This window comes from Nematolebias whitei, chromosome 8 (genome assembly GCF_014905685.2).
Source record: "Nematolebias whitei isolate Nwh7 chromosome 8, NemWhi1, whole genome shotgun sequence".
Taxonomy (NCBI): Eukaryota; Metazoa; Chordata; class Actinopteri; order Cyprinodontiformes; family Rivulidae; genus Nematolebias; species Nematolebias whitei.
In genome coordinates, this window is record NC_056505.1 from 39,434,706 (window position 1) to 39,452,269 (window position 17,564).

General features: G+C 39.3%; 1 protein-coding gene across 1 annotated transcript in view; it reads right to left on the minus strand.

The window, feature by feature from the left end:
* Positions 1-10,350: 10,350 nt before the first annotated feature.
* Positions 10,351-17,564, minus strand: part of npr3 (natriuretic peptide receptor 3) — a 91,522-nt gene continuing 84,308 nt past the window's right edge. Inside the window, exon 6 of the mRNA XM_037680738.1 lies at positions 10,351-10,462. Coding sequence (XP_037536666.1) covers positions 10,351-10,462 — 112 coding nt within the window. The remainder of the gene's footprint in view (positions 10,463-17,564) is intronic.

Here is a 17,564-nt window from a genome sequence, read left to right on the forward strand (position 1 = left end):
CAAACAAACCAGCCACATACTAATAGGCCAAGGAGAACATAGTGGCTTTATTTTTTTTATTTTATTTTTTGTGAGTAGTGCACTTTTGCCTTGTGAGGTAATGAACAGAATGCTGACATGCACTCTGGTTCAAAATAGTTAGACTATATTAACAAAATGTATTAGAAATGCCTGGTTAGCTTCCATCAGTTTAATCAAAAGCAGTATGTTTGTATTTTTATCTTGGTCAGGGTTATGAGGATGGGAGTTGTGATTCACTGTCGAACGGCGACATGTTTGCTCTTACATCTACAGGAAAACCTTTTTACAATCACAATTAAACATATTTAATGTACTTGGACTATCAGAAAACTTCCATCTATACATGAACCACTGGACAAATGTTAATGAAACGCTCAGAAGCTATTTACATTTAGAACTTTTAGAGTCAACCTGATTAAATATGGCCACCAAATCAAGTTTGACAAATGTCTATCCATCATTTTCTTTACTTGCTTTTCAGTGCAGGGTCACAGGAGGGCTGGCGCCTATCTGCAGTGGTCATTGTGGGACAGGCTGGGCTGATCATGTCCATCACAGGGTCACATAGAGACAAACAACCATTCACACTTAGATAAGCTACCAATTAACAAAACACTTATTAACCAAAAACAAAATGGAGATTGACAAACTCTTTTCAAATATCTTTGTTTAATTTTTTGCCATACACACCATTTCACATTGATTCTGTCTTTGTGTTAGAAAATGCTATTAAATAAAGCTTTCAAGAAATAATTAAAATAATTATTAAATGTACAGCTGAGCCAACTCGGTTCAAGATGGATGCCAAAAGACTAGAAACCCATCCATGTATTATCTTTACCCGCTTCTTCCTTTTTGGGTCGTGAGGGTCACACACACACACACAAATAAATGTAAAGTGTTGTTTTCAATTTTAGATCAAGCTGTTTGTGTTTTTGTGTTTTGTTTTGAGGAGCACCACCTGGTCTAGCTTTGTGTTTCTTTGACATTTGAAATTTAATGTCATTTTGTTGTTTTCCACTCAATAAACTTGAACTGTAGGTATTGTGCCCTCTGGTGGTGTGTCTTGGCCTGCTCCTTTTGTCATTACACCTGTTTTTCCCACACCTGTGTTGCCTTAAGTTTGCTGCCCTGTCAGCTCTTTTGTGTCTTTTATTTATTAAATTATTATTATTATTTTATAATATATATATATATATATATATACTCTAACTAAAAACATTTTTAAAGTAAGGCTTACATCAGAGCATTATGTAATGTATGCTTATTTTTCATGATGTACAGCAAGCTTTCTTTATTACTTCGGGGAAAACTTTTAGCAACAGACAAAAAAATGCAGCAGAATTAAAAAAAAAAACAAAAGATGTAAATCAAGCAAATCATTAAATTGGCAAAATTGGGATAAAACGGGGCAAAAATTACTGAACCCGTGCAAAAAAAAAAAAAAGGTAAAATATATTCTGATCTGAGTTGGCAAATTTTGTTAAAAGGTGTGATGACTACAGGAAGATGTGGCATCTGGAAACCACGGATGCCACATCCTTTGCATTAAAGAGGAGACAGACCATTCAGCCTGTTATCTGCACACAGTCCTGCCTCTCTGATGGTATGGGGGTGTTCAGATACCGTACACATCTAGAACGGCACCATCAATGTAGAACAGTATGTGCAGGTTTTAGAACTAAATATGCTCCCATCCAGAAAATCTTTCTCAGGGAAGGCTTTGCATATTTCAGCAAGACAATACTGACTCATACTACATCCAGTACAAGCCTGGCTTTGTAGTAGAAGAGTCCAGCTGCTGAACTGACCAGCCTGCTGTGCTCCCTCTTGTTCCCTGGCTGACACTGGACTGCCTTTTTAATTCAGGTTATCTTTCTTTCCTAAATCAGAGTCTAGCATGGACCTGGTCACCCACTGAACCTGCGTTCGTGCTTCTCTGATTGCCTCCATCCTGGAGTACAAGGTCCTGATGCTTGATGAGGCATGAAGGTTTGGTATGAGGTGCACCATGGACTCTCAGTCCAGGTTTAAACCTCAGAACTCAGTCTCTAGTCTGGTGTGATGGTCTCACTCTTGTCTGTAATTAAAATAAAACTTACACAACCAAGTTTGTGTGCTAACTATGCTAAATGCACATAACTGTCAAATCAATGTACAGCCAAGTCAACTGTTGGTTACAGCAGAAAACTGTTTTGATGTTAGTGCTGCAGTGTGTCAGGATGTGGGTTCTGTAGTTGTTTTGCGGTGGTCTTTCTTTTCTTGTTACATTTATTCCTTTGTTTTTACGTGTTTGTCCTGTCTTCTGTCCCTCTGAGTTCCCTGTGACATCAGTTCATGTTTTTCCCTGTACTTTTCCTCACTTCAGCTCCTGCTCTGACCATTGACACCTGTCCCCTGTCTCATCGAGCTGTCTCCAGTTTCTTCGTCAGTCCACAAAGTCCTCCAGTTTCACTTCCATCATCAGTCTGTCATTATACTGCATGTGCTTCATGCCACATCTGGTTGGCCTTCTTGGCTCCTCTGTGACTCCTCAGGTTTTTTGTTTGTTGTTGCAGCCACAATAACCATTAGTTTTTGTTGGGAGAAACTCTCTTACTGACGTTGTTGACCGTAAAGAACCATGGCCTCCTGGTCAAGATAAGGGGCTGTTTTGAGAAACATCAGGTTCTCAGGGAAGACGGAAATATGTTTCTCAGCCATCTCAGCAAAAATATAAAAACACAATAAAACATTCATAACCCTTGACTTGAAATTCTCTGACACTTCTTGATGTAATTATATATGCATACACACACACACACATGCATATATATACATATATACATATATATATATATATACATATCTATATATATATATACACATGTATACATATATATATACATATATATATGCATATATATATATAATTACATAAAGAGATATCTATGGATATAAATATATCAGTATATATATATATATATGTGTGTATATAAATATTTGCATTCTGGGGTTCTACTTCCCAAACCATGACACATGGACTGGGTCTGTCTACATTTTTAAAGTTTGTGTAATTATAGCTGTACTGTTAAGGAAGTAAACAATGTCCAGTTTTTTTTATATTAATATTTTTCTCTAGTGTCTTATTCAGTTTGATTGCTTCTGACTTGTTAGACCAGAGTTCTCCTGTCTGTACAGTCGAGCCATTTTCAAACATAGAAATTTGTCCAGAACACTACTACTACTAATAATAATACTAGTAGTAGTACTACTAGTACTAGTACGCATGAGCCACTAGTAGTTGTGTACTAGTGGCCCACTACTACACATGAGCCACAAATCTTCACCCAGGCAGGTAGTCCTGAAGTCAAGCTGAGTTGTTGTTGTGTCCTGGCCTCATCACATGTAGTCCAGCTAAATTATTTAGTGAGTGAGAAATGTGTTGATCTATTTAACAAGTGAATAAACGTCCATGTGCTCCAGGAAGCACATGGATACACAGACAGGCAAATACAAGGATGTATTTATTTTTTAGAAACTTTTAGATGTTTGTCATTTCCTGCCCTCTGCTGGAGTAGTATCTCATTACAACCAGTCTGTGTTCAGACTCTTCAGGTGTGACAGAGGGACAATGTGAAACACTACGTTCAGAATGAATTACTTGTCCAGGCGCTGACAGCAGAGACACACAAAGATGACAGATCTCCACAAAGTCAAAGAAACACGCTTTTTTTTAACAGTTTGGTGGAAATATTTATCCCAAATCCAACAAAGTTAAGTCAAGTCCTCTGGATGATTATTTTTTTACTGAAAGGTTTTGTCTTTCATCCAAAGGACTTAATCAGTCCGAGGAGCTACAACAAACTCAGTCCCACAAGCACATTCACATAGTGGGTCAACCAGTTTGATGGTGATAAAATGGTTTCTGGATTCCGCCCTCTCTGCCGCCGACTTGTTTACAGGAAATGGGCCCACTGACAACCCCCGTGACCTAAAATGGAAGAAGTGGGTAAAAGATAATGGATGGCTGGGTTATTGAGCATGCATCAGGATGAGGTTATGTCTTTTATGAGAACCAGTTATTCTCCTCCTAAGGAGAACCTCAACATCTTCATTTCTGCCACTTCCTGTTTTTTCTCCTGTCTTTTTGTCCATGTCTCTGTCCCCAGACCATACAACACCCTGGCCAAGACTTTTGGCTCTTCCTCCTCCACTCTCTGTGCCCTGAGGCTGATGCTGATAAAGAACTAACTATTTATAAATGTTTGTGTTCTAGAATTGCGCCGCTCAGAGTGGCTGCATTTTGAAGTAGCTAAGTTCCATTCATTCTGAGATTTTGCTTTTGGAAACTTTAATTCCTCTTTGTCTGGATGTAAATCACCTTTTCTGGATGATTGTTTCCTCTGGTATCAGATGCTGTGCAGCTGGAAGGATTTTTACTGAAACTCTTTTCGTTTTGGACATTTATTATAATGTGTAACCATGACAGCAAGGTGCTTTTTTACAAGTGGGAGCTGCTAATTAACATCTCAATATCTCAACTACAGCCCCAAATCTCAAATGAGTTGAAAAGGAGGCGCCGTGGATGCATTCCCAGCTACCTGCTGGCTGTACTCGAGTGCCTGACCACCGAGATTCTGGAAATAGCAGGAAACTTGGCTTGTCACAGCAGAAGGATCGGGATTGTCCCCCGACACCTGCAGCCCACTGTCCGCAGTGACGAGGAGCTCGGCAGGCTGCTGGAAGGAGTGACCATCATTCTGGGAGGAGTTCAGCCCAGTATTCGGGCGGTCCTGCAGCCTGGGGAACCAAGAGGTCAGCCGAGTCTGGATGGATGGATCAGACTGTATCTGCAGCCAGTTTCTTCAGATCTGCTGTGATATTTTAAAGAGATCCTTCTTGCCTACAGTCATCAGTATCTATATCTCTTAATGAAACGAGGATAACAAGTTACAACAAATAATTGCCCTTTGGGATTAATAAAGTATTTTTGAATTGAATTGAATTTGAAAAATGTAACTAGCATCCTTTTAAACTAGTTTATGTTTCTCTGACACTGATAGGGTTGTTTTAGTTTCAATAGATCTTTACTTCACCTTTCTGAAGACGCTTGAAGTCAAAATTTGGGAAAATTGGTTAATTAGGTTTGCCTGTACTTTTGATGTTTTAGTATTCAAACAAGAAAACTAAAAAAATGCATTTTTAAAAATATTTTCATTTTTGACCATTGAAAGAATAAAATAAAAATATTTTTAAACAGAACTCAAAGAACTACTTTTTTTCTCTGTTTTTCAGTACATGATAATGAGAAGAAAGCAGAACATGCCACCATCTCCCTGGTGTAGTAAACATATTGTCATTAATTTGTCTTCTTTCGCTGCATCTCTTTGCAGAGTTCTGGTGCTTCTCTTCAGCAGTCTCTGTGAAGGTGGTCAGGTTCAGAACAGGGTGATGAACACAGATCAATTAAGGTACAACAGATAGTGGTTCGCCAATGTCCCCTGTTGCTGCTTTGAATAGTGAATGTTTGTATTTTTGGGGATTAGTGTTTTTCTGGACTGAAATTGAAAAGAGAATGAAAGTGAACCTTAATGTCATTGGTGCAAGGTATCTGAGTGGAGTTGCACTGTAGAAAAGAACAGAGGGAGGTTATTACTTCTTTTTTTTGCTTATCTGAGGCAGCGCAGTTCGACTGATCTTCTGAGTGGAGGGTGCAGTTTTATCCATGACCAGATGCATTGGAGGAGGCAAGGGGTGGTAAGAAATATAAACACTAGAAAATATATAGTGCTTTAAATGATCTAGCTCACATACACACACACACACACACACACACACACACACACACACACACACACACACACACACACACACACACACACACACACACACATGTGTAATGATGCAGGAAAAACTAGTACATGCATTTGTCACATCCAGACTGGACTATTGCAATAGTTTGTTATCTGGGTGTCCAAAAACTTCATCAAAGTCTCCAGTTGATCCAAAATGCTGCTGCCAGAGTCTTAACTGGAGTTAGTAGGATATATCATATCTCTCCAGTTTTAGCTTCTCTCCACTGTCAAATTGTCAAATTCAAAATATAATCAAAATCTTACTCATAATCTACAAAGCTCTCAACAACCTAGCTCCATCTTATATTACAGATCTTATTGTTCCATACTTTCCTCACAGAGCACTTCACTCTCAGGCTGCAGGTTTACTTGTGGTTCCTGGAGTTTCAAAAAGCAGAATGGAGGCAAAGATTTCAGTTATCAGGCTCGTCTCTTGTGGAACCAACTTCCAGTTTCTGTCTGTTAGGCTGACACATTGTCCAGTTTTAAGACTTTCCTTTTGGATAAATCATATAGTTAGGGTCAGCTTAAGTTTACTGAGCTATCCTTTATTTATGCTGCGATACGCTTCGACTTCTGGATGACAAACTGACCACATTTCTTCACTATGCTACTCAACCTGTTTTGTATTTGTATTTTTTTTCTCTCCATGACATGTTGTCTTTCTTCCAATTGGAGGTACACCTGCACCTACAGTATATCTGGACCTGCCATTCTGTGTTCGTCTCCTCTTTCTGTCCTCTTAAACCCAGCTGGTCAAAGCAGATGGCTGCTTGCTGAGCCTGTTTCTGCTGGAGGTTTATTCAATTCAATTCAGTTTATTTATATAGCGCCAAATCACAACAAAGTTGTCTCAGGGCACTTTACAGAAACATTCACATACATAAAAGCCACTTAGTAAAGTTCTCTATCCAAGGAGGCCAGCAGACAAGTTGAATCTTGGCTTCGTATAGTTCTGTTAAAAGGGAGTTTTTCCTTTCCACTGTTGTCTTTGTGCTTGTTCAGGATGGGAGACTGCAACGAAGTGAAGATTCAACGTGTCTGCTGGCTTCCTTAGATAGAGAACTTTACTAATTGGTTTTTCTATGTATGTGAATGTTTCTGTTCAGTGCCCTGAGATGATTTTGTTGTGATTTGGCACTTTATAAATAAACTGGCTCTGTGTATGTGTGTGTGCGTGCGTGCGTGCGTGTGTGTGTCATGTGGTGGTGATCATCTTGGATTTTCATGTGGCAGCCCAAGTTTCTACAATTAGCTTTTTTACACCTACTGTAGATGTAGCCACTCTCCAAAATGGAAACCGGTACTTTGTTTATTTTTTAAGTTATCATGCTCACAACATGCACGGACGAGCCCCACTCTTTGTTTCGCAACAGGGGGCAATAACGAGGTGCCTTACCTTTTCTTTCTTTCTTTTTTCTTTTTTGACTAGCAGAATATTTTGTTTTGAGGAGATCCTGAGAATGATAAAATTCTCATTTGTTGTGTTCATTCGGGAAATGTGATGTAAACTGTGGTGAGAATAAGCTCAGACTTTTTCTGAAATGAATGGACTGTACTTATATAGCACCTTTCTATCTTATCAAGATACTCAAAGCTCTTTACAACACAATCTGCGCCTCATTTACCCATTCATACAACACTACTAGATCTCTACAAGTAATAATCAGAGCTTTATCACATTCATACACCAATGGGACACACATCAGAGGTAATGATGTGTTCAGTGTCTTGCTCAGGGACATTTCAGCATGTGACTGCCGGTGGAGTCGAACTCCCAACTCTTGCACTGGAGGACGACTACTCTAACCACTCAGCCACAGTCGCCCATATGAAACAAAAACTTAACAAACAAGCAAATTATTTCCAAACAATACACTGGAAAACAGGTATGTTCGGATACAGAGCATGCAGAAATGTACAAACTTCCACTCTGCTTCTTTTCCACTCTTGCTTTTTCCCAGCCCTGACACAACACCATTAAGGTTATTTCTCTTTTGCAGTTCATGTTTTTCTTTCTTGCTCTCTTTCTTGAGGTATCTCTGGTTCCAGAGCTGCATGTTTCTGATCTGCAATCACTGCTGGCTCTACTGTTTATTATTTGTTGTTGTCTTCATTTCCCACTTCCTTCCCCATCCCTTTTTTTTTTCTTCTTCTCATGGCGCTCTCACGAGGAGGTGCCTCCCCTTAATTCCATCAGTACTTTTTCACGGACAGTGGATGTGTTTAAAGAGAAATTTTGGGGTTATTTAAGTAAATCGTGATAACTTTAAAGTTTTGATTCACTGTTCTGCTTTTTCAGGGTTATTTTCCAAAGGCTACAGTTTAAAAATGAACGACTCACTAAAAACAAACACAAAAATATAGTGTGAACACAGAAGGAAACTGACAAACATTGACTTGTAAAGTACTAATGAGAAAGGAAGGGAAATGGAACAGATGGAAGGAAGCCATTTCTTCCCAAGCTGAAAGCGGATGCATTCCATTCCAAATTACCAGCTTGACCATGAAGAGTGTGACATCTGATAAGAACGCTGTTGACGTCACGTAGATCAACAGTTTGGATAATGTCCGAATCAGCATCGGAGCAGAGTGATGAGGAAATGGCCGAACTCAGCTTTCTTTGTTGAAGTGAAGACGGTAGTTTCCTCTGTGATGTTTACCTATCAAACATCTGATATTACTCCCAACATCCCATCTGTGTGCAGCTCCAAACCTCACACGCAGCTGGAGATTTTTAATGCTTTAGATTTGACCTAAACAGCTACAACTCAGTTTTCAACATAAAAGGCTCTTAATTTTAATCTCTGGGGTGAAATTAAAGACTTAAAAATAAATAAATTAGCAAAGTTGTACTGTTTGTTACATGCCCACCCGAAGGTTTCCACATAAAATGTATCATTTATGAAAGAATTAGTAAAAAAGAGTAGAAGGGACAACATGATGCATAACTCCCTTTACAACTCTGCTGGTCACGTTATTGCATCTTCAGTTCAAATGTCAAAAAGTAGGTAAAACCTCACTGAAGATGTTTTCCAATCAGAACACAAAGGTTTATGGCTCTATAAGGTTATCAAACAAACCGCAAAGGCAGTGGTGTAGTCTACATTTTCATAATGGGTGTACCATGGTAAAGTTAGTTTTATGTAGGATACAGCTGAAGCCACGGAGCGCAAATGTCCAATTAACATCCAACGTAAAACTTTACTGTAGTTGGCCCGTATACTGTGCTTAGAAACCAAAGTACACTGGTTAGTACAATGTAATGGTCAATTTATTTTGATTTTTAAGCATATTGAACATTTCCAAATTTCTCTGATGCTTATATTTGAATAAATGAACACCAAACTTTGTACAACCGTTGGCTTTGTGTTAAAAACATGTTATAGAATTTATAAAATAGTATCAAAGCAAAGCATGTTCAAGTATTAAGTAGTAAGTACAGAAGTAATAATTATACAATAATTTGCAGGATAAGTGAATGTAATAAACAAGTGCTGCATACTGATAGATAGTTACAGAAGCATTTATGCCCAATGGTGTGTATCATTGGGCACTTTTAAGTGGCTATACTGAAATTCTTAAGCTTTTCTAGTGGGTATACTCCGTATACCTGCGTATCGCATAGACTACACCACTGCACAAAGGAAATAAAACCTGTCTTCATTACTCAGCATGGTTTGAGCTGTCAGCCCTGGTTACACTGAAAGTGAGTCTGAGCTTGACCTTCTCTCTGAGGAAAGAAGGGAAAAAAGCATCAACATCAAGGTTCGTGCTCAGTAATCCAGGTAAAAATCCAACAATGTTCAGTCAGGTCATGTGGACAGTTTGTTTTTTTGTTGAGAGACGTTTCGCCCTCCATCCAAAGGGCTTCATCAATCTGAGGAGTCACAAACAAACTGTGGACCAACCAGTCTGCTGGTGGTAAGACGGTTTCTGGGGGCCGTCCTCTCCCCCATCGACTGCTCCCAGTCAGGTTGCCACAGCCAAAGTGGTTCAAGACATCAAATGCATCACTGCTTAGTGGGCAAAACAGTTTGTTTGTGACTATGAAGAAGAAGAGTTGCAGCTGCAGACTGAATTTTCTTCTACTTCTGGTGTTTTTTTGGCAGTTTGGCAAGAGGTATATATATAGAGGTTCGGAAAATGAAGATAATACTAAAGTTCTTTAAGGGTGACCTTAATCATGAGCTCTATGTTCAATTACTTATTGCAAAACATCTAAAAGAAAAGTGTAAACCTTATCTGAAGAATAGAAACTGATAGGAAAAAACAACAAGATAGTCATATAAAAATAATATAGCCAACTCTTTGACTGTAGAAATTTAATTACATACCTTTAAGTGAAGAAAAAAATACATGTTTGTGGTGTGTGCTGGTTAAAAAGACAATACATTCAAAGACTTTGGAATAAAACACAGTTTTCATATTTTATACAACATAGACTCACTGACAACACTGCAGTCTTTAGCAACAGTCAGGTTGCAGCTTGTTAAGCTGCTGAAGAGTTGGCTTTCATGGAGTCCTCCTGTAACTGGTGGTGCTTCCCACAGTAAGGCTCTTCACTGTGTGCGCGGCGCTGAATGATAATCTTGTAGTTTTTTCTGCAAAACAATGAATGGTTTCAAATTAATAAATCTTTTTTTAACCTGTTGTTTTCACCAAAGTTAAGTCGTTCACTCTAAAATTTACAAAGATGAAAACAGCAGTTTTAGTTTAGTTTTCTAAGAAAAATCTAAACAAATCATACAATCGTGTAATAGTTCACATACATTCACACTATTGTGATCCTATTTATATTTATTATTAGATCTGTTTATAACCTTTTACTGCTCCTTTCACATGTTGTCCCGGTTCAGCTTCTTTCAGTTTCCTTGTGCGAACTTAAACATTTTTTCCAGCTACGTTCAGCTAATTTCATCTGTTTTTGTTTCTCCAGCTGTTTTGTGCTCCTTTCAGATTATTTCTGCTAACTACGTTTTTGTGCTTCTTCCAACTGCTTTCTGCTAATTTCAGCTTTTTCTGCAAGTTCTAGCTTGTTCTGCTATTTCAGCTACTATTTACCAATTTTATGCTAATTTTAGCTTTTTCAGGCAATTCCACATTTTTTGCACTCATTTCAACTTTTCTCACTCTAATTCAGCAAAAATGTTCTCTCCACCTTTTTCTGGTAATTTTAGCTTCTTCCTACTTTTTTAGCTACTGTTTAGCTGTTTTTTTTTTTTTTTTTTTTTTTTTTTTTTTGTGTGTGGGGGGGGGGCGTAATTTATACATTTTCAGATAATTTACACTATTTTGTGCTAATTTTTGCTTCTTTCAGCCTAACTGGGCAAACATGTTCTTTCTGCTTTCTTCTGCTAATTTAGGCTTGTTCTACATTTTCAGCTACCTTTTTAGTATTTATTAGCTAATTTCAGTTTTTTTTAGCTATATTCCTAATTTTAGAGCTAAGTTCGGCCTATTTAAACCTAATTCAGCAAAAATGTGCTCTTTCTGCTTTCTTCTGCAAACTTAGGATTGTTATTCCATTTCATTTACAATTCAGTATGTTTTTAGCTAATTTCAGCTGTTTTTCCAGCAAGTTCTTCAGCAATAAGCATGTACACTGGATTTTTGCAGGAAATGCAATTTCTCTAGTTCCTTTTTGCAATTTGTTTTATTTTTTATATCAGCCTAAACCTTCACAAGTTTTCTTACTATGCAACCAGACAGCTGGCTTGCTGAGTTGCTTTTCTTCAAGATTCATACTAAAATTTCAGTTTCTCAATTAAAGTGTTTAAACCTTAAATAACTTGGTTGTGTTTCTTTTAAAGCAAAAGTGTATGTTTAATTTAATCTCATTTGTCTGGTGTAGACTGTTCAATAAAATTTAGTTTTAAAAAGTTATCACGTGCAAATGCTTAAAGTTTGAAACTGCATGTGCAGCCTTGAATAAGTGTATGCACACGTTGAACGTTTCCACATTTTGTCTCATTACAACCACAAAATAAATATATTTCACCTGAACAACAAAGTCCATGCTCAACAATCCAGGTATACAATCCAACATTTTTCAGTCATGTCATCTGAACAGTTTCTTTTTTTGTGCTGAAACATTTCGCCTTCGATCCGGAAGGCTTCATCAGTCAAGGAAACACACAACACAAAACTGCTTCTTCCCCCAACAGCTTACTCCAAAGTGGAACAAACCAGTTTTGTTTATGCTAAGATGGTCTCTTTGGTACGCCCCCTCCACCATTGCCGGCCCTCTTCCTTGTTGACAGTCGTGTCAAACTGGTTGAAAACAACAAAGTCCATGCTCAATAATCTAGGTATACAATCCAACATTTTTTCAGTCAGGTCATCTGGACAGTTTCTTTTTTTGCGCTGAAACGTTTCGCCTTCAATCCGGAAGGCTGCATCAGTCAAGGAAGCACACAACACAAAACTGATTCTTCCCCCAACATCTTACTCCAAAATGGAACAAACCAGTTTTGTTGGTGCTAAGATGGTTTCTTTGGTAGGCCCCTGCCTCCATTGCCGGCCCTCTTCCTTGTTGACAATTGTGTCAAACTGGTTGGAAACAACAAAGTTCATGCTCAATAATCCAGGTATACAATCCAACATTTTTCAGTCAGGTCATCTGGACAGTTTCTTTTTTTGCGCTGAAGAGCCAGGGCTGCAGCCTGCTTGTCCTGCTGATACCACTCAGCTGCCTCTGAAATCCTACCAGCTAACAAGGGCTGAAAGGACTCCTTAAGCTTGATGGTCTTTCTCACCTGGGGTGTCCACCACCAAGTTTAAGGACAGCCACTTTGAGCGTCATTGACAAACTTAATGCCACTGCTCAAGGCAGCCGCCTCAACAATGGAGGTCAGATTACAAGGCCAGCTGAGGGAGCCAAATTCAGATAAACAGCATTTGTTTTGAAGGCAGGCAGAACTTTATTGAATTTTATCTGTCTTGAGTCTTTGCTGGTCTCATGGAGATTTTGAAAGGTCCAATTTAAGTGGACACACCACTGATCTGTGCCTGAGAATATAGAGCTTTAGAGCGTGATGTCACTCTTCCGCGGCGTGGCGGCTGATGGGATAGCATTGGGCCGCATCCACCATTTTTATTGCCCTCCATATTAACTGTCGAAAACATGCTTTCTCGCTGACATTTAAAAAAAAAATCTAAGTAGGTTAAAACAGTTTAGCGATGGTCCAAAATTGCTGCGTTATTGGATGTAATGTCCGGTCACATGACTGGAATTGTAAAAAGATTGAAAACTGACTTTTTTTAATAGATTCTCTGCCAGGAAACAACGCGAGGAGCTCATGTGTAGGACGTAACAAAAAGGAGATGGTGAGACGTCCTGATAACTTTCTCCAGCATCCCAAGAGACCTGCTAGTTTGATCCAGACATTCTGGTGAGTGTCTAAATTCACTTTGTTGGTGTTGTGCCATAAATTTGTGCCATGATTTTGTCTGGGTGTATCATGTTTAGTTCATGTTCATACAAACCGGATTCCAAAAAAGTTGGGACACTAAACAAATTGTGAATAAAAACTTAATGCAATGGTGTGGAGATGGCTAATGTCAATATTTTATTCATAATATAACATAGACAGATCAAAAGTTTAATCTGAGTAAATGTAACATTTTAAAGGAAAAATATGTTGATTCAAAATTTCACAGTGTCAACAAATCCCAAAAAAGTTGGGACAAGTAGCAATAAGTGGTTGGAAAAAGGAAATTGAGCATATAACGAACAGCTGGAAGACCAATTAACTCTAATTAGGTCAATTGACAACATGATTGGGTATAAAAAGAGCTTCTCAGAGTGTCAGTGTCTCTCAGAAGCAAAGATGGTAAGAGGATCACCAATTCCACCATTGTTGCGCAGAAAGATAGTGCAGCAATACCAGAATGGTGTTACCCAGCGTAAAATAGCAAAGACTTTTAAGTTATCATCATCAACCGTGCATAACATCATCAAAAGATTCAGAGAATCTGGAACAATCGCTGTGCGTAAGGGTCAAGGCCGTAAAACTCTACTGGATGCTCGTGATCTCCGGGCCCTTAAACGTCACTGCACCTCAAACAGGAATGCCACTGTCAAGGAAATAACAGAATGGGCTCAGGAATACTTCCAGAAAGCATTGTCAGTGAACACAATCCACCGTGCCATCTGCCGTTGCCAGATGAAACTCTACAGTGCAAAGAGGAAGCCATTTCTAAGCAAGCTCCACAAGCTCAGACATTTGCACTGGGCCAGGGGTCATTTAAAATGGAGTGTGGCTAAATGGAAGACTGTTCTGTGGTCAGATGAGTCACGGTTTTAAGTTCTTTATGGAACACTGGGACGCCATGTCATCCGGACCAGAGAGGACAAGGATAGCCCAAGCTGTTATCAACGCTCCGTTCAGAAGCCTGCATCACTGATGGTATGGGATTGCATGAGCGCTTGTGGCATGGGCAGCTTGCATGTCTGGAAAGGCACCATTAATGCAGAGACCTATGTTCAGGTTCTAGAACAACATATGCTCCCATCTAGACGTCATCTCTTTCAGGGAAGACCCTGCATTTTTCAACACGATAATGCCAGACCACATTCTGCAGCAGTCACAACATCATGGCTATGAAGGAGAAGGATCCGGGTACTGAAATGGCCAGCCTGCAGTCCAGATCTTTCACCTATAGAGAACATTTGGCGCATCATAAAGAGGAAGGTGCGACAAAGAAGGCCCAAGACGATTGAACAGTTAGAGGCCTGTGTTAGACATGAATGGGAGAGCATTCCTATTTCTAAACTTGAGAAACTGGTCTCCTCTGTCCCCAGACGTCTGTTGAGTGTTGTAAGATGAACGGGGGATGCCACACAGTGGTAAAAATGGACTTGTCCCAACTTTTTGGGGATTTGTTGACGCCATGAAATTTGGAAACAACAGATTTTTCCCTTAAAATGACACATTCTCTCAGTTTAAACTTTTGATATGTGATTTGTGTTCTATTTTGAATAAAAAAGTAGATGTTGGCACCTCCACATCATTGCATTCAGTTTTTATTCACAATTTGTTTAGTGTCCAAACTTTTTTGGAATCCGGTTTGTAGAAGTGGGTCAACCTGGTTTAGGTCAGGCTTATATTTTACATGTAACTTAGTCTGAGTTTAGACAGGGTGGACATCTGTGTTATTGTGAAATAAACTGTTTAAAGTTTCTAGTGTTGTCACTTTTACTGAAGTAATACTGATCTGTGTTCTGATATGTCCTCTTCAAGACAAACCTTCAAATGAAGTGGATGAAACTCCAGGAGAGGAGCTCAGTGAGGCTGCAGATGATGGAGAGGAGGAACATGAACCAGAAGCAAAAAGGTACAGATACAATGTGTGAACAAAAAAAGAACATAAATAAACCATCTGTTACAGGAGAACAGGGATCTCAGGTCAGAGCTGAATAAAAAACAGCTGGACAAATAATTTTTATATTATTAAATATTATACAGGACTTCATTGCTTTGCCATCTTGTCGTCATTGTTTAACACTGTTGGGCATTTTCTGCCAGCATAAAAAAAACTCACAATTTCAAATGGTTCTACTAACACTAATACATCCTGTTTGGCATTTTTGCCATCTTTTTAAGGTGTCACATAAAACTCTGTCTAATACCTGTGTCTTTCTTTTCTTTCCAAGGGATGGATGTGCATCAGACAAGCTCATAACAGAAGCTGTGGCCTTCTCTCCAGATTATTACATGGAGACGATGTGTTAGCTGACAGAGGCTTTGATATTAAAGACAGTGTGGGAGTCAAGCTCAAGGTTCTTTATTGGCATTCACATCGCAAGTTGTACATGAGGTGGAACAAAACCGTGTACACAGGGTCCCAGTTACATCCAACAAAAGTATAAATGAATGATGTGCTGAGGTTCAAATCCCATCATTCACTAAATGGAGATGTGAACTTGATGCTAAGGATGTTGAACACACACGAGCACATTTTAGAATTCATGTGGAAAGAGTGCTGGTGAAGATTCTCAGTCATCCAGGACATGATGAATTCAAAAAACGTTCAATACAAAAACAACTGGACTTTATTTGTAACAGAAGACGTTTCGCTCCTCATCCGAGGAGCTTTCTCAATTCAAAGAGCAGAGAGTGAGAGATTCAGGTTATAAGGCTGAGTGAGATAAGACACACACACACATATGTAGATTGGCAATTCACACCTAAACACCTTAACAGTAAGAGTCTTTTGTTCCTCTAATTCACAGACGAGGCCCCTCTGTTCCCATCAGGTGTGAAAACCGGCTGGGAATCTAAAGTTGCATTATAGGTTTTTGAAAGTGGAAATCTGAGGCCTCCTCCTCTGTTAAGAGACGGCTTTTCTCTTTTTACATAAATTGCCTCCTTCACCCCTCTCTCAAACCATCTGTGTTCTCGGTCCAAAATGGGCACATTTTGGTCCTAAAAGAGTGTCCCTTATCTGTGAGGTGGAGGTGAACAGCTGAGTCTTGTCCTGTGGAGCTGGCTCTCCTGTGTTGAGCCATGCGTCTGTGAAGAGGCTGTTTAGTTTCTCCAATGTAGAGGTCTGGACAGTCCTCGCTGCACTGGACCGCATACACTACACCACTCTGTTTGTGTATGGGTGTTTTGTCTTTAGGGTGGACCAGCTTCTGTCTGAGAGTCCTGCTGGGTTTGAAATGTACTGGGATCTTGTGTTTGTTGAAGATCCTTCTGAATTTCTCTGATACTCCAGCAACATAAGGGATGACAATGTTTTTCCGTCTGTTGTTCTCCTTTTTCTGTTTATTAGTGTGTTTTTTAGATTTCCTCGCTGACTTGACAAAAGCCCAGTTAGGATATCCACATGTTTGAAGAGCTTCTTGAACGTGTTTCTGTTCCTTTTCCTTACCTTCTGTCTTCGTGGGGACGCATTCGGCCCGATGTTGTAAAGTTCTGATGACAGAGAGTTTGTGTTCCAGTGGATGGTGGGAGTCAAACAGAAGATACTGGTCTGTGTGGGTTGGTTTTTTTGTAAACTTCAATGTTGAGGCTGTCCTCTCTCTCCATCTGAACCAAACAGTCCAAAAAAGGCAGCTTGTTGTCGTTTGCATCCTCTCTGGTGAACTTGATGTTGTTATCAACCGAGTTAATGTGTCTGGTGAACGCTTCTATTTCCTTGGCTTGGATTTTGACCCAGGTGTCATCCACATAACGGAACCAATGGCTTGGCGTTGTTCCCTCATAGGAGTTTAGGGCTCTCTGTTCCACTTCCTCCATGTAGAGACTGGCAACAATGGGTGACACTGGAGATCCCATGGCACAGCCGTGCTTCTGTCTGTAAAAACTGTAATTGAACTTGAAACTCTCCACCACTTATTTCAAGTTCAAGTTCATTATTTTCCATAATGTAATGATAAAAATGAAACTTTCATATATTTCAGATTCATTGCACACCAACTGAAATATTTCAGGTCGTTAATTGTTTTAATACTGATGATTATGGCATACAGCTCATGAAAACCCAAAATGACTGTCCCAAAAAATTAGCATATTTCATCCCACCAATGAAAGACAATTGTTTTTAATACAAAAAACGCCAACCTTCAAAAAATCATGTTCAGTTATGCACTCAATACTTGGTCAGGAATCCTTTTGCATGAATGACTGCTTCAATGCGGCGTGGCATGGAAGCAATCAGCCTGTGGCACTGCTGAGGTGTTATGGAGGCCCAGGATGC